The sequence below is a fragment of the Papilio machaon genome, chromosome 28, assembly GCF_912999745.1.
Source record: "Papilio machaon chromosome 28, ilPapMach1.1, whole genome shotgun sequence".
Classification (NCBI taxonomy): domain Eukaryota; kingdom Metazoa; phylum Arthropoda; class Insecta; order Lepidoptera; family Papilionidae; genus Papilio; species Papilio machaon.
This window is the reverse complement of record NC_060013.1, coordinates 1,040,993-1,062,922: the sequence shown is the minus strand read 5'-3', so window position 1 is coordinate 1,062,922 and position 21,930 is coordinate 1,040,993. Positions and strand designations below refer to the sequence as shown.

Genomic DNA, 21,930 nt, shown 5'->3' with positions numbered 1-21,930 from the left:
TAAATACATAACAAAACTCATTCACACTCACTCATATTGTAATAGGTGAGCTAGACATTTACTAGTTTATTGTATCTTAAGAAGATTTTCTATAAATCTGAGAAAATTAAAAATAACTTTCCTTAACCAAACGAGGTAAGATAATGCTTTAGTCATTTCTTTAACGGTTTAAAAATTAATAACTAACTTAAGCCTAATAGTAGTTGTTGTAAATAGGGTTGCCAGGTCGCCAAACCTACTAACCGGACAGACCAGCCAGTTTGGTCGGAAGCCCTGTATTATTTAGGATTATGTCTCAGTATTAATAGGTACACTCTCGTTTGAGAAATGTAAAAAGCCTAACTAAAGCCGAAAAACCGTTTATTTTGGCCGGACACGCAATCAAAAAGCCTACCTATGTCCGGCTTTATCCGAACACCTGGCAATGCTAGTTGTAAAACTATTTCTGTTGCAAAATTCATTCAGATTCGCTTAGCTGTTATGGAGTTACCTAATAACAAATATAATATTAAAAAGATTGTAAAAAAAAACTTTGTATGTATTGACAATAAATTATTAATTTAACATTAATTAGTCGTTATTTTTGTTATATTACTTTAAAAAATTTGATTATTTTTTATTGAGACCAAACATTAGCAAAGCAAAGGGAAAGTTTGCCTCTTATTTAAGATTCTCGTTACGTAGTTGTTGACCTTTTAAATGTTGTAATTCCAAATTGTACTATTGAATTACTTTATTTTCTATTGAAACAAACTACGATCGATAAATATTACATTTAAATTTAGTACTCAACAATGTTGTAGTAATAATAGAAGAAAATATTTACGTGACACAAAAGCCTTTGTGCCTAATTTTATGCAGATTTATTCTTTGCCCCTTAGTTACATAGCTTTTGCCCACGACTCCATCCGCGCGGAATTATAACAAAACATAATAAATAGCCTTCATATTGTAGTCCAGATTATGTTCTACATCTGTGCTAAATTTCATCAAGATACGTTGAGCCATTCCGGAGATATCCATCCATCCATCTAAACCAGTGATTCTCAACCATTGTGCCGCGGTACTTTTGTGTGCCGCCAAATTTCAAAAGTGTGTCGCCAAATTTTGACTTTCGCTGACTTGCTGCACACGCACACTGTGTCTGTATTTCTTCGCATAAAAAAACAATGACAGAAAAATAGTTGAAAAAAAAATTAGCGTCGAGAAATGTCATATAGATACAATTAATTTTATACAGTTGAGAAACTATTTATGCAGTGTGTTGTAATAAGTAAATAATTTTTATCTTTTCCTTTGTGTGCCGCCAAATTTTTAAATCGTTAAATATGTGCCGCAACAAAAAAATTATTGAGCATCACTGATTTAAACATTGGCCTTTATAATATTAGTAAGTAAAAAACCCGGTCAAGTGCGAGTCGGACTTGCGCACCTATTCCGTACACACCTGTAAGTACACAAGTAAAATTTACGATATTCGCAATTTTTCCTTTATCAAAATGGACTCGTGAGGCCTTTCAACTTGCCTCACTTTCGTGGTCCGGATTAGGCATCTGTGAGTATATTTCAATCATCATCAACCTGCCCTTATCCCTATGGAGGGTCAGCACTATGCACTACTCCTCCATACATCTTTAACAGTGGTAGATCCCGCAACAACAATATTTGTTGGGTGCACGAATTGGTCGGGTCGACCGGTGCAATACCACGACCACACAGAAGACAGGCGTGAAGTGGAAACAATTTCGCGTTTCGTCTGATGAGTGCGGTACCGGAGGCCTAATTTTAGTCCTCTTTCCCTTCCCATCCTTTTCTTAATAGGAAAGGATGGGAAGGGGAAGTGGATTTGACGGAAGAGCGGACGCATAGAAAGGAGAAATATCCTCTTTCTGTGCGTCCCCTTCTCCGTTAATTAAAATTAGGCAACGCATCTGCATGTCTATGGGCAACGGTCGCCTCGCCATTGCGGCGAATTCAGGTGGCCGTTTGCTCGTTTGCCACCTTATGATATAAAAAAAATAATCTCATCACTTGTCATATCTGAATTTACCCCCTTCTTACGCATTTCAATGCGATTTAAAAAATATTCAATAGCTGAACTAAGGAAACCGTGCACAATAACATAAGATGCTTGTCTTATTATCTACCGCACAATTTAAAATTATTTTAGGACGTTAACTTTTTACAATCATGTTGTAGCGACGTCATCACACTGACTTCTTATGGAGTAATATTACCTTACCTAAGAACTAATCATAATTGTGTTCTTCCACAGGTTATGGAAGTCAATTGAGTGACACAAAATGGCAGCTTCCAGTCGAGTATCGATACAAGATGGCGGACAAGGGAATGTCAAACTGCATCCGTATTTCGCGGCGTTGATGTAAGTTACATTAAATTACATAATAGAATTTTTTACCTCATACACTTATGTTTTTTTTAAATTTGGAAGTGTTCCAAGCTTTGAGTTACACTGTTATTCACTATAGTTCCCTAAGTTCCATCCATATCCTGATGTTTGACAATCCGGAATTCGTACGTTTGTCCCTAGTTCAGAATCAGAAAAATTCCCTGATTCTGAATAAATATATAAGTCAATATCGCAAAAAATGTCGCTTAAAACAAATAGCCTTTCACCCCTCGATATGTAGATTATAAATAATTAACAAGTAATAAAAAAACTTTCAATTGTGCAATATGTTCAGTCGAACCTATTGAGGTTTTCTGCATCATTAGGCCTTAATTGCAACAGAAATAACTGGAAAATTAATAAAGTTTACTTCCTTGCACTATAAAAAAAACCTTCAACCTCCTTACATAATAAGATCGATGATGGTACTGGCCGGTAACAATACCATGTGTATTAAGAAACATAATTCCAATCATTATATCTAAGATTAATTAGTAAAACAATTGCGCAATAAATGGTCTAGGCTCAACAATGGAATTGTAACACGCCCCCGAACCTAAGTATAACCTTTGATCTGTCAACGTCATCTCTTTTGTATATTGTGTGGCCAATGAGAAAAGGTCTTTAATTTGAAATTCGAACTTTCGCAAGATTTTAAATATCGAATTTGATCTTTTCTAAAATTGTTTCTGGTTTCAAAAATAGAATACGTGGTTTTTCACATTTATTCATATTTTAAAGTTCGAATTAATTTTCATACAACTTCTTTTTTTAGATGTTGAATTTTTGATATCTGACTCATTAAATTGTTTAAACTTTCGTGAGACATCTTAATTAATTAATTAAGAAACGGCTTAACTCACGTTTGATCGTCCGGTGACGGCACCGACTAGTTTCGAACCCATCGGGGGTCCATCTTCAGGGCGAGTGTTTAATCCGAAGACTTCGCGGTCGCGTCGCGTCTCGCACTAATCAATTGCACTGTTGTTGTTAATGTTAACAACAACAGTGACTCATCAATTTTGAACTCGTCGACATCGCCGTCGCCGACGCACGCAACGGCCACTGCGCCCCCCGCGCCCGCCGCCCCCTCGAGCCGCGCGCTACGCGCTATGGCCCGCAGTGCGAGACGCGACGCGACCGCGAAGTCCTCGGATTAAACACTCGCCCTGAAGATGGACCCCCGATGGGTTTGAAACTAGTCGGTGCCGTCACCGGACGATCAAACGTGAGTTAAGCCGTTTCTTAATTAATTAATCTGACTCATTATCAATCTTATATCTTAGTAATATTATAAACTAGCTTTTACCCGCGACTCCGTCCGCGCGGAATAAAAAATAGAAAACGGGGTAAAAATCCATGTATCCTATGTCCTTTTCCTGGTTCTAAGCTACCTGCCCACCAATTTTCAGTCAAATCGATTCAGCCGTTCTTGAGTTATAAATAGTGTAACTAACACGACTTTCTTTTATATATATAGATAGATGATTTAGATGGATGATTGTTTGAAGGTATCTCCAGAATGGCACAACGGATCTTGATGAAATTTAGCACATATGTAGAACATAGTCTGGAAGAAAACATAGGCTACTTGCGTAATTTTTTAAATTCCGTCGGAATCTCGGGAGACATTGTCCATATACAGATCAGAGATTGCTTTCTTAGCATTTAATCATTTTGCTATCACTAATACACACCTATTTAACTGCACCTAATTATTAACCTAATTATGACATTTATATTTTAGGTCGCCCAACCTAAGTTTTATCACTTTAAGCACTTAAAAAACGATATCTGAAGTAATTATAATCTTGTTTAATATAGGTTATCTAGGGAACCTGATTTTATCAAATGGATTATGGAGAAAGGCTGTCATCTTCAGATTAGGCATAATGATTTGACACTACCTCCTTTATTGACAAAAAAAAAGAAATTTCGATATTTTCCTAAGTAGCTATAAAAAAGAGTATACAATTCCTTTAAAGGTCGGCAACGCATCTGCGGTTCCTCTGGTATTGCGGATGTCCATATGCGTCGAATCAATCAATATTAGACGACCCGGTGCTCGTTGCCTTTATTATATTAAAAAAAAATACTAAGATAAACTCCTTACTCTGGAAGAAATGTATGGAAAAGAGTAGTTTAGTTAATAAAATAGTAAAAGTTGATGTAAATTCGTGACTCTTATTTTATAATCTTATCCTATATCAACCTAAAAAATTCGGTCAAACGTGAAATCATTCATAAAAATAAAATGCTCTTACGTATGTTTATTTTTAAGATAATATTCCGCCGTCTTGTTGGAATCGCGCCCATTTCAATGTCAATGGGTCAATGACCTCGCACGTGTGGCAAGATGGCGGACGCGTGTGGAACGTGTATTGCCGCCTTTTTTGTTTTATTTTAATTTCAAATATCGAGTACTAGAAGACCTTGAATTTTGATTACATTGTAAGGAAATAAGTAAATATTGAATTACTAGCTATTGCCCGCGACTTTGTCTGCGTGGAATTAGCTATTCCAGACTATGTCTGTTCCAAATTTCATCCAGATATCTTCAGTCGTTTTGGTGTTAACCATTAACAGTGGTAGAACCCGACAACAATATTTGTTGGGTGGAAAAATGGCCCATTTGTTGTTTAGTTTGCTCAGTTCACCACGACATCACAGAAGACAGACGTGAAATGTAAGTAATTACACGTGGGTGCGGTGCATAATTTTAGTCCTCTTTCCCTTCCCACCCTTTTCTTATTACGAAAGGAATGGATGGGGAAGTGGATTTGGCGGAAGAGGGGCGCATAGGAAAGGGAAATATCCTCTTTCTTTGTATCCCCTTCTCCGTTGATTAGTTAGACAAAGCATCTGCATTTGCCGATGTCTATGGGCAACGGTCGCCTCGCTATTTCGGCGAATTCAGTTGGCCGTTTGCTAGTTTGCCACCTTTTGATATAAATAAAGAGTTACATTCTTACATCCATCCATTAAATTTTCGCTTTTATAATATTACTAGCTTTAACCCGCGACTCCGTCCTCGCGGAATAAAAAAAATTCACACAAGATAAAAAAGTTCCTATGTCCGTCTCTTAGTTCTAAGCTACCTGCCCATCAATTTTCAGCTAAATCAGTTCGACCGATCTTGAGTTATAAATAGTGTAACTAACACGACTTTCTTTTATATATATAATAGATAGATAGATATAGAGTTAGATTATTGTATAATTAAGGTAGTTAACAGAATCGTTTCTAAAAAAAAAAAACAATTGAATGAGTGGTTCATTTGTTTAACACGCGTCTTTTGTTTTTAATTTTTATTTACTCAGTTGTTAACATTTTGTATGGCGAAAAATATTTGATACGGCTTTAAACATTCATGTTGACCTTACGTTTTCACTTATGTTTGTACAAATGGATATTGCTAATTTAGTATTTTCAAAGTGATTGAATGACGCGTGTATAGTGTTGCCAGGCGTCCGGATAAAGCCGGACATGGGTAGGCTTTACGATTGCGTGTCCGACCAAAATAAACGGTGTCCGAGTTGTCCGGCTTTTGTTAGGCTTTTTACATTTCCCAAACGAGAGTGTACCTATTAATACTAAGATAAAATTCTAAATAAAGGTGTCTGACCTTTCTACCCAAATGTCCGGCCAAACTGGCTGGTCTGTCCGGCTAGTAGGTTTGGCGACCTGGCAACCCTACGCGTGTATGCAGTATAAACCTATTGTTTTATAGGTCTTTACACCTTTATGCCTCCTTTTAACCTAGGAATGTAAACATTTGCTCTTTTGTAAAAGTATTGCATATTGAATTTTCGCAAAAACGTTGAATTCAACTTGCGTGATGACTCACAAATGTAAGTGTACACGTATATTTAAAAGATATTAGATGTGTATTTTAAATCTACTTTAATACTAGCTATCGGCCGCGATTCCAAATTAAAAAAATTAAAAAAACATAATAAGTTGCCTGTGTTCTTTCAGACTATGTTCTACATCTGTGCCAAATATCATCATGATCCGTTGAGCCGTTGTGGAGATACCTTCAAACATTTATCCATCCATCTAAACATTCGCATTTATAATGTTAGTAAGATACATGTATATTTAAATTAATGACTAGCAAAAAGCGGAGTAACAGAAAGACAGATGGGTATATATAGGGTTGCCACGTCGCCAAACTTAATAGCCGGACATTTAAGTAGAAAGGCCGGACACGACCGTCAGTTGACTCTCGTCGCCGGCGCTCGGCCACTCTCGTTTGGGAAATGTAAAAAGCCTAACAAAAGCCGGACAACCGTTTATTTTGGCCGGACACGCAATCAAAAAGCCTACCAATGTCCGACTTTATCCGGACGCCTGGCAACGCTAGGTATATATTATATAAGAGCGTGTCAAATATTCAAATGCTTTTAAATTCTTTGTAATCGTTTACGTAAGAAAGTTAAAATATTTACGTTAATACTAGGCGATGGTCTCTTAAATATTTTACATATCATTGTTGGATAATATTAGTAAATACTGTTACATATTGTAATCTAATTCTTACGTGCCAGAGACCAAATTCTAGTCCTCTTCCCTTTCCCGACCTTTTTTAAAGAGGCTTGTGTTAGTGCTTATAGGAAGGGGAAAAAACTTGAGAGGTGTCAAGGGACACCCGGATGGAACGAAGTTCCTTTCGATTAATTAGTGAAGGAATTGTAATAATTTTTTTTTTAATTTTTTTTTAAGTCGCGACACCACACTGTTCAATGCGAAATAGAAATGAAAATATCTGGCTTGCTTTCTATAAGAGACAGACAGAGAAACATGCGACGCCGCACAGCTTACAATAGCTTACTATAGCAAAAAGTGTCGTGACAACTTTTCGTAAGAATTTTTTCCGTCTAGCCCCCTTTCACAACGCGCGATAAGGAACTTCGTTCCAATATATTTCTGTATGTCTCTGCTGCTCCTTTAAGATAGGCATCGGCAAACTTTCAACTCGTTGTAGATGTGTTTGGGCAGCGTTCACTAACACTATTTTAGAAATATCAGGTGTACCTTATACTAGAATAAAACTTTTTTAATTATAAAATAATGTACAGATCGATCGAATCTATCGATAAATAAAGTCACCTCACTATTGTCGATGGGACCTCGTTTAGTAATCTTGACCCTTCAAAAGACCAAGGCGCAATACACATTGAGCCCGCCGAGCCGCCGACATATGTCGGCAACTTTTTGTCGGCGGTCTAGTTGGCCGCTTCACTTTTTACAAGTCGGAAAATTTGGTCGGCGGCCTGAGATGAGAAATTTATTTGGTAGTCAGTCGCCTTGCAACTGAGCGCAAGTGTACCCAAGCCGCTAACATGTCGGCGGGTACAAGCGCGGGCGCATTTTGCCGACATGATTATTTTCATATAGGCCGCCGGGTTGTGTCGCCGGGTTCTGTCGGTGGGCGGGCTCAATGTGTATTGCGCTTTATAAACGTATCAAGACGTTGAACTTATCAATGGTTTTCATAAAAAAAAAAAAACTTTTTGTGCCTAAATGACAGACTGCTATTCGCGGACTAACTGACACGAACTCTTGTCTTCGTATAATTTTTTTAAATATTATAAACGAGCAAGTGGCCACCTGAATTCGCCAAAATAACGTAACGACCGCTGCCCGTAGACATCTACATTTGCAAACGCGTTCCCTACCTTTAATCGACGGAGGAGGGGACGCACTGAAAGATAATATCTCCCCTTCTTATGCGACCCAACCTTCATCAAATCCACATCCTATTTCCATCCTTCCATAACAAAAGGGTGGGAAGGGAAAGAGGACTTAAATAAGGTAACAATGCAATGTATTCCATTATATAATTTGAAAGTAACGCACATAAACTAAGGTCGAGGTTATACATAAATAGATATATATACCTAAGCTTATCTTGTTTATGTAATTGATCGGATCTTGTCGGACTTATATAACTGGTTATGTTGTGCGTTTGTTTGTAATAGAATCAAGTACTTCATGGTCACGAAGCCAAAGATATCAAATGGTTTCCATGAAAATGTAGTTTTTACATTAAACTTCATGATAAAATTAAATATAAAGATTTATGTTGCCATTGCCTTTTAAAAAGCTAAGTTATAAATGACCACACATAAGAGATGCGTGAAATATATGTTATACTAGCTGTGTCCGCGACTTTGTCCGCGTAAAATACTGTTACAACAAAACATATTAAACATATTAAACATATGAGCGTATCACCATCTCAAAGGCCGGCAACGCATCTGCGATTCCTCTGGTATTGCAGATGTCCATGGCCGTCGATGAACACATTGATGTTCCCGCTGCTCGTTTGCCCTTTATCTTATAAAAATATATATATATATATATATATATATATATATATATATATATATATATATATATATATATATATATATATATTAAACTTACAAAATATTGACACAAATCTTACATATGAACTTTCATCAAAATCCCTATTTTCAATTTACTTCCTTGAGGGTAGTCTATTTTTACGTACTTTTAATGTCATATTTATTTATATCAAATTAACAGCGTAAAAAATAAGTTTCCATACAAATTTCCAACCCCAACTTCAACCCATAACAATCCTTTTTTCGCGTCCAAAAGCCTATGTCCTTTCTCAACCTCTAGACCAGGGATCCCCAAACTGTTTTGGACAAGTGACCCCCTTTTCCAAATTGAACCGTTTCCATAGACCTCCATGGTCAAATTATCTACTTTTAAGATCAATTATTGTTATTATTATTATTTTTCATTCTGTTTTAGGTCAATAAAAGAAGACAGAGTGAGAATTAGAAATGCTTTAAGTTCGATATCGACCACTTTGGGAATTCCTGGTATAGACTATCTGCGTACCAAATTTCATTTAAATCGGTTCAGTAGTTTTGGCGTGAAAGCGAGACAGATAGAGTTACTTTAGCATTTATAATATTAGTAAGGATTTAACGCTACGGGTTTTATGAATTATATAAGTTCCTTTAACATTAAGATGTGTAGAGAAACTAAACACTTCACAAAGAGCGTCCGTTGTCAGTAGGTTAGAGACCGCTCTATCAATTTTACTGCTGTCACGCGGTTAGTGATGTACGATATACGATAAAAAGTTATCGTACGACGCACTTCCTTTTAATACAACAATTGTAAAAAATGTAGGTTACGTTACATTGTCTAATTAAACATATTTTGGCGTTTACAACAAACCAATAACTTTTAATTGAATTTAATATTATTCTAGTATAGCCACCTTTTTAAATGTTTAATTAGGTCAATGACTTCCAATCATATAATTTTAAATTTGTGATTATTTACAACTAGTTGTCGCCGGCGAATCCGTCCGCGCGGAGTTAAAAAAACGTAGTAGCCTATGTGTTCTTACAGACTATGTTCTACATCTGTGCCAAATTTCATCAAGATCTGTTGAGCCGTTCCGGAGATACCTTCAAACAAACATCCATCCATCCATCCATCTAAACATTGGCATTTATAACATTAGTAAGATAAACCGTAGCGTAGTAATCATTCGCGTTTGCTTCCAATATAGCCTGGAAAAACATATAGATAACTAATTAGTTTTTTTTAATCCCGCGCGGACATAGTCGCGGGCGACTGCTAGTATACAAAAAAATTTATTTATTTCTAATCTGTCTGCTTTACTTAATATCCTCTTTTACAAAACATCTTTTTATTATTTAATTTTAAATGAAACATCATGACCTTTAAAACAAACTACTTTTATCGATAACTTTTATCGATAAATATCGACACATCGGCCCGCACTAGAAATGTAGTCGTCAGGCGTCAGTTCGTCAGTAACAATTGAGGTCTATTTGCGTGCAGATAACGCGTTACCGAGAACTCGATGTTAATGTCTCGTTTGCACGTGGTATGTTATAAATTGGCAACAAGGGGGAACAAGGGTTATTGGGTACCACTCGTAGGATAACTACAATTGACATTTTATATTATTTATATAACATACTAGCTGTCGCCCGCGACTCCGTCCGCGCGCATTTAAAAAAAAATGAAAAATAGATGTTGGCCGATTCTCAGACCTACTGAATATGCTCACAAAATTTCATGAGAATCGGTCAAGACGTTTCGGAGGAGTACGGGAACGAAAACTGTGACACGAGAATTTTATATATTAGACTAGTTTTTACCGGTAACTCCGTCCGCGCGGAATAAAAAAAAAAAATAGAAAACGGGGTAAAAATTATCCTATGTCCGTTTCCTGGTTCTAAGCTACCTGCCCATCAATTTTCAGTCAAATCGATTCAGTCGTTCTTGAGTTATAAATAGTGTAACTAACACGACTTTCTTTTATATATATAGATATTGTACAAAAAGTACCATAGTTATTATTTCGAATACAATCGCCAATCGCCTCTGCTAAGAACACTGAATTCTACATTTATTCTTCAACTTTCACAAGGTCTTCTGTAAAAAACCAGATTTCATCAGAACCAATTTGGGAATTAGGGAATTAGGGAACGATTTAGTGAAATCTTAGAGGAAGACAAGGGTTTTGTTCTTACCTTTTTAACTTAGAGAAGGTTAATCATTGCTGTTATTAGAAAACTAGCTATCGCCTGTGAAACCGTCCGCGCGGAATTAAAAAAAAAACTTAATAAGTAGTGTATGTGTTCTTCCGGACTATGTGCTACATCTGTGCCAAATTTCATCAAGATACGTTGAGCTGTTCCGGAGATACATTCAAACAAACATCCATACATACATTGCATCTATATATATAAAAGAAAGTCTTGTTAGTTACACTATTTATAACTCAAGATCGGTCGAACTGATTTAGCTGAAAATTGATGGGGAGGTAGCTTAGAACTAGGAGATGGACATAAGAACTTTTTTTTATCTTGTGTGCGTTTTTTTATTCCGTGCGGACGAAGTCGTGGGTAAAAGCTAGTTTATAATATTAGTAAGATTTTCAATAAGATAAAATCTTTTATTCATTTTCCATTCTTTAACAATAAAAACTGTATAATCCAGATTTTAATTTGAAGAAACGCTGGTAAAAGATTTGGTTAAGAATTTTTTGTGCTGTTACTTTCAGACGTTGGTGTATTTCATCAATATGGACGACGGCAACTCTACTCCTGCACAGATTGATGACAGCTCCAGTGCAACCGATTACAGGTAAATACCTACTAGCTCTTGTACCATCAAGTTGCCTACAAGATTTTTTTTTTATTTAGTCATTAAGAGGCTTTGTCGCAATGCGACCATAACGCCCCATAAACCTACCAGTTAATAATACATTTAATCATCTAAATTATTTCTTAAACATATGTCGGTCAACTTAAACATCATCCTGGCCTCGTCAGAAGACGGGTAAGCCAGGATAGTGTTTATCTGACATTATACCCGAATACCTTAAAAGAATTAAGTCTAACAGTTCGTTCTCACTCCAAAACAACATGCTGGATGTCTTCTGTAATATCTGTATTTTTATATTCAGATTCAGAAAAATTCCCTGATTCTGAATATATAAGTCAATATCGCAAAAAATGTCGCTTAAAACAAATAGCCTTTCACCCCTCGATATGTAAATCGCAAAATATATTAGTACATGGTGGGATTCGAACCCAGGTCCTGCAGATTGCAAGTCAAGTGCTTAACATCTGAGCCACCAACGCTCAAAGCTAATTGCACAATAAAATATAATTATGTAGATTATATATTATATACACGTGTTCCTTACATAATGTATTATGTACTTACAATGTAACATTTACAATTTATATTATACTAGCTTTTACCCGCGACTCCGTCCGCGTGGAATAAAAAATATAAAACGTGGTAAAAATTATCCTATGTCCGTTTCCTGGTTCTAAGCTACTTACCCACCAATTTTCAGTCAAATCGATTCAGCCGTTCTTGAGTTATAAATAGTGTAACTAACACGACTTTCTTTTATATATATACTAGCTTTTACCCTCGACTCCGTCCGCGCGGAAAATAAAAAAATAGAAAACGGGGTAAAAATTATCCTATGTCCGTTTCCTGGTTCTAAGCTACCTCCCCATCAATTTTCAGTCAAATCGATTCAGCCGTTCTTGAGTTATAAATAGTGTAACTAACACGACATTCTTTTATATAAATAGATAGATATATATAGATAGAAGATATTGTAGCCGGAGTACATATTGTATTTAATAACTAGATTTATATCAATAAAATTATAATGGGATTCCACTTCTTACAACAATATTGCCTTACTAGTAAACAAACGAGCTTGTTATTTAATAGACCATTAGACCCTCCATACAATGTATACAAGACAAAGTAAAGCTACGAAACTAATATTATATGGTTGCGTCTCGAGAATCACGTTACGCGCTCCGTACACACAACGTTGAGTCGACTATTCTATACAGACATAGCGACATATCTACTGTATAGATTTGTCCGCCATCTTGAAAATTACAGCGACTTGTGTGACGATTGACAAACAGGTTGTAAGCGATTGTCTTTGGTGATGACAAAGAAATGTCGGCGCTGTATATAAACCTCTATCATTGTCTTGCGTACTGACTAAAATGACCTTAAGTTAAGTCGTAGTCCAAGCTCACGTTTACAAGCATTAGATAACACGTGAGTCGTTTGGACACTGCAATTATCTAACCTTGATGCAGTTGCAATGTTTATTTCTGCTCCGCTGACTTTCTGACTATAACGTGATAAAAAGAACGATATAAAGGAACAGAGAGCAAGAAAAAATACTCTGGGTTTATCCTACAATCTATCCTGAAATCAATTTTGGAACGAAGTTCCTTATCGCGCGTTGTGAAAGGGGGCTAGACGGAAAAAATTCTTACGAAAAGTTGTCACGACACTTTTTGCTATAGTAAGTATGTTAACGACGAATGAGCGCTACTTCACCATGGCAACGACGTGACAATATATAACGAAAATTCATAGAAATAAAATGTACTTCTTGTGAAGACTTAAGTTTTTTATTCATAGAATAAACATTGGTTCCTTCACTAATTAATTAAAAGGAACTTCGTTCCATCCGGGTGTCCCTTGACACCTCTCAAGTTTTTTGTTTTAAATATGTCTAATAGTAAAACGTTGTTTTTTTTTTTTTGGGCGGCACTATGCCGCCCTTTCGTTCTCCCCCTGGCGTGTGTATGCCAAGGACATTGGGAGTAAAACGTAGTTGTTTTATCGTATCCTTTATCTCGGTTTGAATTCTACCTACGCTTAAGGACCTTTTGACAGGTTCACAATCATGCTGGCTGTTTGTGTTTGAGTGCAAAAGTCATAGAATTTTTACAATGTATGATGTATTCCAGGACCGAAGCTCCCGAAGCCACGTCCTGCTAGTTCAGAGCATCTGCATCCGGAGCCTCTGGTAGAGTGTGTTGTGCTGCACCAGCCGCCGACACACACACTAGACGTCATCTTCGTTCACGGACTTTATGGTATGAATTAGATTTAAGTCGTTGTATAACTATATAGAGTAGAATATTTTAACGGGATTTTAATTATTTATTTATTTTTCGTATCGTATCATTATGTGGCAAAAAGTGAACACCTGATTTCGGCGAAGCGTTTGATGCTTAGCATCCCTCTCAGTGCCCCCTTCTCCGTGTAATCCACTTCCCCTTCCCATATTTTTCTATATATGTGAACATCCTTGATCCAAAATCTATTTAATTAAGTTCATATCGTTTGGTACAATCACACTTGGATATAATTATTTTACGACAGAAGCGGCATGACTTTATTAGTAGCCTATTTGTTCTAGTAGACTATGCTCTACATCTATGCTAAATTTCATCAAGAACTGTTGAGTTGTTCCGGAGATACTTTCAAACAAACGTCCATCCATCCATGCATTTATAGTATTAATAAAAGAATAGTTAACAGTTGGTTTCTGATATTGAGAGAGTTTTGATTGATTTTGTTTAAGTTGAGAAAGATTGAGTTTTCGAGAAATTGAAGAGCAGAAGGTTAGCTTGGTTTGGACATGTTATGCGGAGAGATGATAATCATATAAACAAAAAAGTAATGAGATTGAATGTGGATGGCTATAAAGGTAGAGGAAGACCAAAGAAAGTATGTATGGATTGTGTGAAAAAGGATATGCGTAAGAAGGGGGTAAATTCAGATATGACGGCTGATAGAGATGTATGGAGGAGTAGTACATACTGTGCCGACCCTACATAGGGCAGGTTGATGATGAGTTGGTTTCTGAGATCTAAATCTCTATATAAAACATATCATCATGATTTGTCTGTCTCTGTCGTTATCTTTGAAAAAACAAAGATACCAATATGTTTTAAACGGAAGCTTTGGTCTCAGAAATCAACCTTAAGTCAGTCAATTACAAGAACGTAATGTTGGTAATGTTATGAAAACATTTAAGGTATACTTCCACAATACAGTATGATAAGAAAGGTACGTAATTTTGTAAACATATCTGAGAAAGTTAGTACATAACATTGTGACGTCATACCGAGAATGAAACACCCTGTATATATAACTTCAAACTATCGTGGTTTTTAATAATATAGTGCTAGTACTAATAAACTACATCCTGTAGTTTTTAAATTACTCATTATTTTGTACCAGTTTCAATTAAATATTTAATGCCAAGTAGTGTTATAAATGGGAATGTTTAGATGGATGGATGGATGGATGTTTGAAGGTATCTCGAAAACAGCTCAACGGATCTTGATGAAACTTGGCACAGATGTAGAACATAATCTGGAAGAACACATAGTCTACTAATTAAGTTTTATTTTAATTCCGCGCATACGGAGTCGCGGGCTACAGCTAGTTACAGATTTACTATAAATTAACATATATTATTTTCTATATTTTTCAGGTTCATTAGGTAATACATGGCGTCAAGGTGAATGGAGAATTAATTATAAAACTGATCCAATAAAAGTACCTCTACGTCGACCTCATTCAATACCGACTGCATGCGCTTGTAAGTGGGACAGAGATGAAAAAACTACAAATAAATGTCAGTGCGATTTCTTAAACGATTCAAAAGTAACAAATAAAATCGATTATAACGATAAAGGGATTGAAGATGATGAAATTTATGAGAAGTATCGTAAAGTGTTGCCAGATGATGATTTGTTCATAACAGAGAAGTTTTATAACAACACTTTACTAGATCAAGTTGAGATTGTTGGTAATTTTGAAACGCAAGCGAATTTCGTTCGAGATCTATTCGAGAAGAATTGCGAAGACGATGTAACAAAAGTGAACTGTCAATGTCAAAGTGACAGATGTCTTGGTTGTGGTTGTACATGTGATGATTGTTATTCTCCTTGTTGGCCGAGAGATTGGATTAAAATTGATTTTCCAGGAGCTAGAGTTTTATCTGTTAATTATACTAGTGATCCATATTTATGGCGACCATTGTGGAAAAAAGAAAGCAAGCGGTAATTCATATTTTTTTAGCAAGTCTATTATTTTCTTAGTGGCCATGTTTTATTTCAAATTCACAATCTTTATGGCGGCCATTACGTTTTTTCTATATTCTTTTTTTTTTAAAAAAAAGGTAGTAATTATGTGATAACATTAGAGAATTCACAATTATTTATGAAAAAAATGCAATTTCTCTATGGTGAAACTATTCCTAGTTTGAATTGAAATAATATAGTTTGTAGAAAAATATAGTCAAAACAATGTCTCGATGAGAGGCGCTGCTATCGCTTTTAGATCTGTCAGATTTTTTTTTAAACCTATATGAGTAAAAAAATGAATCTTGGACCTTGTGTTACATTGTTGATTGAGGGGCGCTAGTGGGCTATCGTAATTTAGTTTGCCTTATGTCCACCGTGTCGGTCTATACTTACTTTTATACATACTTTTGTGTTATTTCTTAGCAAAATATTCAATAAAATATCTTTCCATTAGGCAAAGGTTACATGAACGTGCAGATCAAATGATGGAACAACTATTATCTCTAGGCGTTGGAGACAAACCTATCGTATGGGTGGGACATTCAAAAGGAGGGTTGTTTATTAAACAGATTTATTGTGAAGGTACATTCAATATTAAAACAGTAAAATTCGTTTTACAGAAGGCAATGTCAATCTTCTAAACAGATTTTAATCGTTTAGCGATTTACGCGATACAATCTTATTGGTTCGTACAGACATGCGTCGATATAGTTTAGTCGCTCGTAACCTGTTTGTGAAGTCGCTGCGATTTTCAAGATGGTGTAGCACATCTATGCAGTTGACACAAGTCGCTATATCAGTACTGGCTGAATAAAAGACTCGCGTCGACGACTCAACGTCGTGTATTGAAGATTCACGTTGCTTTATGTACGAAGGGACTAACTTTTCTTTCATATTATCAAAAGAAAGGAAAAATATTCATAAAATTAATAAAGTACTTCTTATTACAGCGTATGAAGCTTATTTAAAAATAAATAATACTAAAGCAAATAACGAGGAAAATAAACATTCAACTGAAAATAACATAGAGGATGTTCTAAATGGGAATATTGATAAAGTAATAGAAAATAATAATATTATAAAAGAAAATATCGCGAACGAAGCTAAATTGAGCAATTTAATCAATTATGTATTTAGATTTCAAAATAATAAAGACTTAGATAATAAACTACAAGATATAAGAATTGAAGAACAATTGGAAAATAATAGAACTAATTTAGACGAAAATGTTGAAAGTAACAATGCCAAAGATAAAGTTATGTTTTCTGATGATAAAGGTATCGCATTAACTTATAATAAACTTATCTTTTAATACAGTCAAACCTGAATAATCGAGAGTCCAAGGCAACAGTGTAGAACAGTTTAACAGTGGTAGACGTGAGCAACAACATCAGTTGCAAGAATTGACCTCACTCAGTGAAATACCACGACCATACAGAAGACAGACGTCAAGTTGAAGTAATTCCAAGTACAGTCTGATGAGTGTGGTGATGGAGGACTCATTTTAGTTCTCTTTTCTTTCCCACCCTTTTCTTATAGGAAAGGATGGGAAGGGGATGTGGATTTGATGGAGAAGGAGATGCATAGGAAGGTTAAATATTCTCTCTTTGTGTGTTCTCCTTCATCGATTGAGGGTAGGCAACGCATCTGCAATTGCGAATGTCTGAGCAGCGGTCGCTTCGCCATTTCGGTGAATTCATGTGGCCGCTTGCTCGTTTGCCATCTTGTAATATAAAAAATTTTTTTTTCCAAAAGTAGAGCGTGTTTTTTAGTCCCATTTTTGGAAAAATTAAGAAGTAACCAGTAGTTTTTCTACATTTCTCTTTTTTATCAGCTGATATTAATATATTGAATGCTGTTAAGCTTTTTTTCTTTATGTGAATTGAAGACTCGATGGTTGTTAATGTGTTAATTCGCTTTCTTCTAGAAGATTCTCTAGAAGTATTAAAGAGAGCCAACCTGTGGCGTAACAGTGTGGGGTTTATGTTCTATTCTGTACCACATCGTGGCTCTCCATTAGCTGATATAAAGACGCCGATTACTGCTAGAAGTATAGAATTACTGGAAATATGTAAAGGTTGTATATTTTTTTTATTTGTATTTAAACATAATAAAATGATTTTATCTTATTTCTTATTTAATTTCCAGATTGTTCTTTATTAATGGATCTGCAATCTCGATGGTTACAAGCAACAGAACAATCTCAGCCTGCCGTCAACAGTCTAGTGGAGACTTGCAAGACTCTTATGTCTTTACTCTGGCTTAGGATCGTCAGTGTTGATTCTGCTGGTAAGTGTACTCAAAGTTGTCGCTAAGGGAGGCACTAGGGCCCTTCGTACACAGGGTAATGTTAATTTTCGAAATCATGCGATTTTAGTCGCTAAGCGACTTACGCAATACAATTTCATGGTTCGTAAACAGTTCGCGTCGCCGACATTAGTCGTTCGCAACCTGAATGTCAAGATCGTCGTGAGAAAAGTCGATACAATTTTAAAAATGGCGGAGAAACCTTGCGTCGACGATACCTACAACGTTATGTGTACGGAAGCGTGCACAATCGATATTAGTTTCGACGATTTAAGTTGTCTTGTTTACGAAGGACCTTTGTGTTGTGACCAACTAATATTGTGGCAACAAGTTTTAAATAGATCCGACTTCTTTCGTTTCAAATGTGTTATTCCAAACATTTTGCTATATCTATACCAAATTTCATCCAGATCTTAACCATTCTGGAGATAATTTCAAACAAATATCTATCCATATCGACGCTGGAAAGCGTAAACGCTGTAACCCCGAAAGTATGAACTTTACAGGAGAGCCAAAAAATGATAACTCGTGAGCTGATACGCCTACAAGCATGCGGTATTTAGCAATGTTGTGTAGTTTGTGATAACCTATAATAAAATCATTATCCTTTGATAATGGTTGAAATTATTAACGTGTGAAAAACATATTCGCGATTTCAAAAGTTACAGCGTTTATGCTTTCCAGCGTCGATATATACATTTTCATTTATAATATTAATTTTCAACAAATTTCTCTCAGACCCAGGCATCGGCGCTCTATCCGGTGTCTCAGTGGACCACAGAGAGATCTGCAAACCTTCCAGTAGGAAGTGTCTTTTGTATCGTGAATTAAAGATTCTCATACAAAACGCTCTTAACAAACAACAACGTTAGTGACAAGATCTGTCAAGCGAAAAAAAAGACCTAAACTTGTTTGCTCGTTTTTTTTGAGTCTGTATGCGTTCGTAAAAATTAAATTTTACATACAGTTCAATGGAAATGAGAAATTATAACAAACTTGTCTAAAAAATTTACTTTTATAAGGTTGTAGTCACAGACTTATTACTATTTATTATCCAATATAAATCAATAGACAATAAATGTATATATAATTTCTAATTTTTTATTGAATTCGAGCAAATGTGTGATTGTCATCTTTTCCTATAAAATCAAAGGGACCTAGAATGCTACCTTGTGGTAGTCCTCATTAAAAATCAAACTGTGATTGTATTTCTTCATTTTAGTGCAATAAATATGTATTAATATATAATATATTTGTATATTATTTACTTTTGAGATATATATTTTAAAAATTTAGGTGTATTTTTAAGGTCTTTACCAGTGCCGTCTTTAGGATCAACGAGGCTATGGGCCAAGGTACTGGCTGGGGCCTATGTAAGGGATGGAAAATCCTTAAATTTTTACTTTATCATTTTTCTGTTTACAATAACGCAATAGGCTAAATCGTAACCCCGTCTCTTAACACCCCACATATGAGAGTTCAATAAATAAATTTTTTGAATCTAAAAAACTAATACCCCACCAATTCTAATTTAAATAAAATTGAATGAAAACCATATATTATAATCTATACAAAGAACAATACTTATATTTATTCACCAAGCAACCATTTATTTTACCAAGTGTGTGATTTGATATTTTTCTTATTATGTTATAAAATTTGTTGTTGTATATCGAAAATTTTCAGAATTGTGGGGCCCCTGCCTACCTCGGGGCCTCGGGCCAGGGCCCTGCGGGCCCTGCCTTAAAGACGGCACTGGTCTTTACATGTATTATGATGTCGAATGCATTTCTAAGTGCTATAAATTAAAAAATTATAATAAAAATGTTACGTATTGGGAGTAATGAAACGATTGCTTGCTTAGCGCAGACTGTTTATTCAAGTCGCTGTCACATTAGCGGCGGGCGCAGCCGCCCGTTCGGAAACACACGCAGGGCAAGCGCATACACAACATCCCTCCCCCTTTAGATGTGACATAACATTTAACCCTAAACTCTGAGAAAGACAATACAATTATACAACTTTTATATACAGTAGCTTATTACTAACACAATTATATTCATTGACTATCCAACTCTAAACAATCGGACGGCGCAGGGCGCCTTACCCCTCGAGTTACAGTCACATTGGGATGGTTGATAGGAGGTGTGACCGGAAGCGAGCATGCTTCCTCACCTTCCCCCTCAGATAGGCCCCTATCACTATCCTGTGCGACTCCTGGCATTCCTGAGGATGTTAACGATATTGGCATACTATCAACAACCTCATCAAAATCATCAACATCCCACGTGTTTAAGTTCTTATTAGTATGACCTTTATATAACCATAATTGATTTTTGTGTTTTTTTACTGTAGCTAAAGTTTCATTATCTTGTATTACGTACAATACTTTGCCCAGTCGCCGTAACACAATACCCTTATGCCCACAGGTGGGCACAGTTAATCGAAAAGTTAACTTCGTTAATCGTTAATTCGTTAATTAAAAAATTAACTTCGTTAATCGTTAAAGCGTTAAATTCTCGAAAATTTAACGCAAGTTAAAGTTAATCGTTAACAGTTAACCATACCAAAATTATACATACTAATTTCACACTTATGTGGCGATACTTGTTTAAAATAGTAATTTGACTATACATTTATAGAATGTATACAATAGTATTAGAGACAAATATGAATGCATTATAGTTTATTTCATTACGAGTGCGGAAAGCCTTACATTGCAAAGAGTTCCAACAAATGTCTAACCGAGCCGAGGCGCAGCCGAAGGTGAGGGTTGACAGTGGGAACAAGTTGTAATGACAGTTTCGCACGTGTACTAAACAACTATTTTTGATGCAGTTGCGAAAAAATGAAGCAATTTAATAGAATAATAAAACACAATAAACTCAACTAACCAAAATGTTTGGAAAAAGGCGCCAACCGTAAAAGAATACAAACAGAGATTTTTTGTTTTCTTCACCCATTCTAGGTAGGCAAAGGGAACTATGCCCAAACAACCAAGTCTTCAGTAGATTATTTTTATTGATATGAAATGAAAATGAAATTTAATGAGATGAAATAAAATGAAACCTAACCTAATTAATTGAATCAAATCATTAAATCTGATATTGTAACAAATTAGAAGCTTCTTTTTAGAAATATTTGCATGAATCATAAAAACTTCAATGATTTTTTTTTTTGTAAAAACTTCGTGGTTGGTTATTCTTTTTAACAGACATTATTTTGACAGTTGGGAAAGACAAGTTCAGAAAAGCTAAAGAAAAAGCACGAGTAAAAAAGTGTTTTAATACAGTTGCTCAAAAAGTTTCGTATTGCAGGGACGAAGAGCGTTCGGAATGGTGGCTATTACATACTCTTGCTTTTATATACTCCTAATGAAATATACTACTTCGAACCTTCTTTTGATTTTGTCCTGTTGGTCACGTCTTTCCCGGACGCTCTGATGCATACACTTGCACGCGAACTTCACATATTATATCAATTATCAACTCGTTCGTTCACCATTCGAGTCGCCGACAGTCGCCCTACATAGCTGAACTTACGAGCGTGGCGTGGCGCGTAATTTAAACAAAATGACAGCACGTCTCAAAGTTTCTATTTTAACGATTAACGGACTTTTATTAACGGAAGTTGAGTTTAACGGAAGTTAACAAAAGCGTTAACACTTTTTGAAGTTAACTTAAAAGTTAATCCGTTAAGCAAAATGTTAACTTCGTTAATTAACGATTAACGGATTAACGAGTT

The 21,930-nt window shown here is 35.7% G+C and overlaps 1 protein-coding gene across 2 annotated transcripts in view; it reads left to right on the top strand.

Moving 5' to 3' along the window:
- LOC106709369 overlaps positions 1–19,148 on the top strand; it is a 34,231-nt gene extending 15,083 nt beyond the window's left edge. The window contains exons 1-10 of one of the 2 annotated variants that reach the window (XM_045684973.1): positions 100–135; positions 2,276–2,383; positions 11,502–11,584; positions 13,747–13,875; positions 15,285–15,855; positions 16,334–16,461; positions 16,830–17,156; positions 17,807–17,956; positions 18,028–18,168; positions 18,925–19,148. In XM_045684973.1, coding sequence (XP_045540929.1) covers positions 2,304–2,383; positions 11,502–11,584; positions 13,747–13,875; positions 15,285–15,855; positions 16,334–16,461; positions 16,830–17,156; positions 17,807–17,956; positions 18,028–18,168; positions 18,925–19,058 — 1,743 coding nt within the window. In that variant the 5' untranslated portion in view covers positions 100–135; positions 2,276–2,303 and the 3' untranslated portion in view covers positions 19,059–19,148. Of the gene's footprint in view, positions 1–99; positions 136–2,275; positions 2,384–11,501; positions 11,585–13,746; positions 13,876–15,284; positions 15,856–16,333; positions 16,462–16,829; positions 17,157–17,806; positions 17,957–18,027; positions 18,169–18,924 lie in introns of those variants that run through there. The other variant, XM_014501170.2, reaches the window with a different exon arrangement.
- The last annotated feature ends 2,782 nt before the right edge of the window (positions 19,149–21,930 follow it).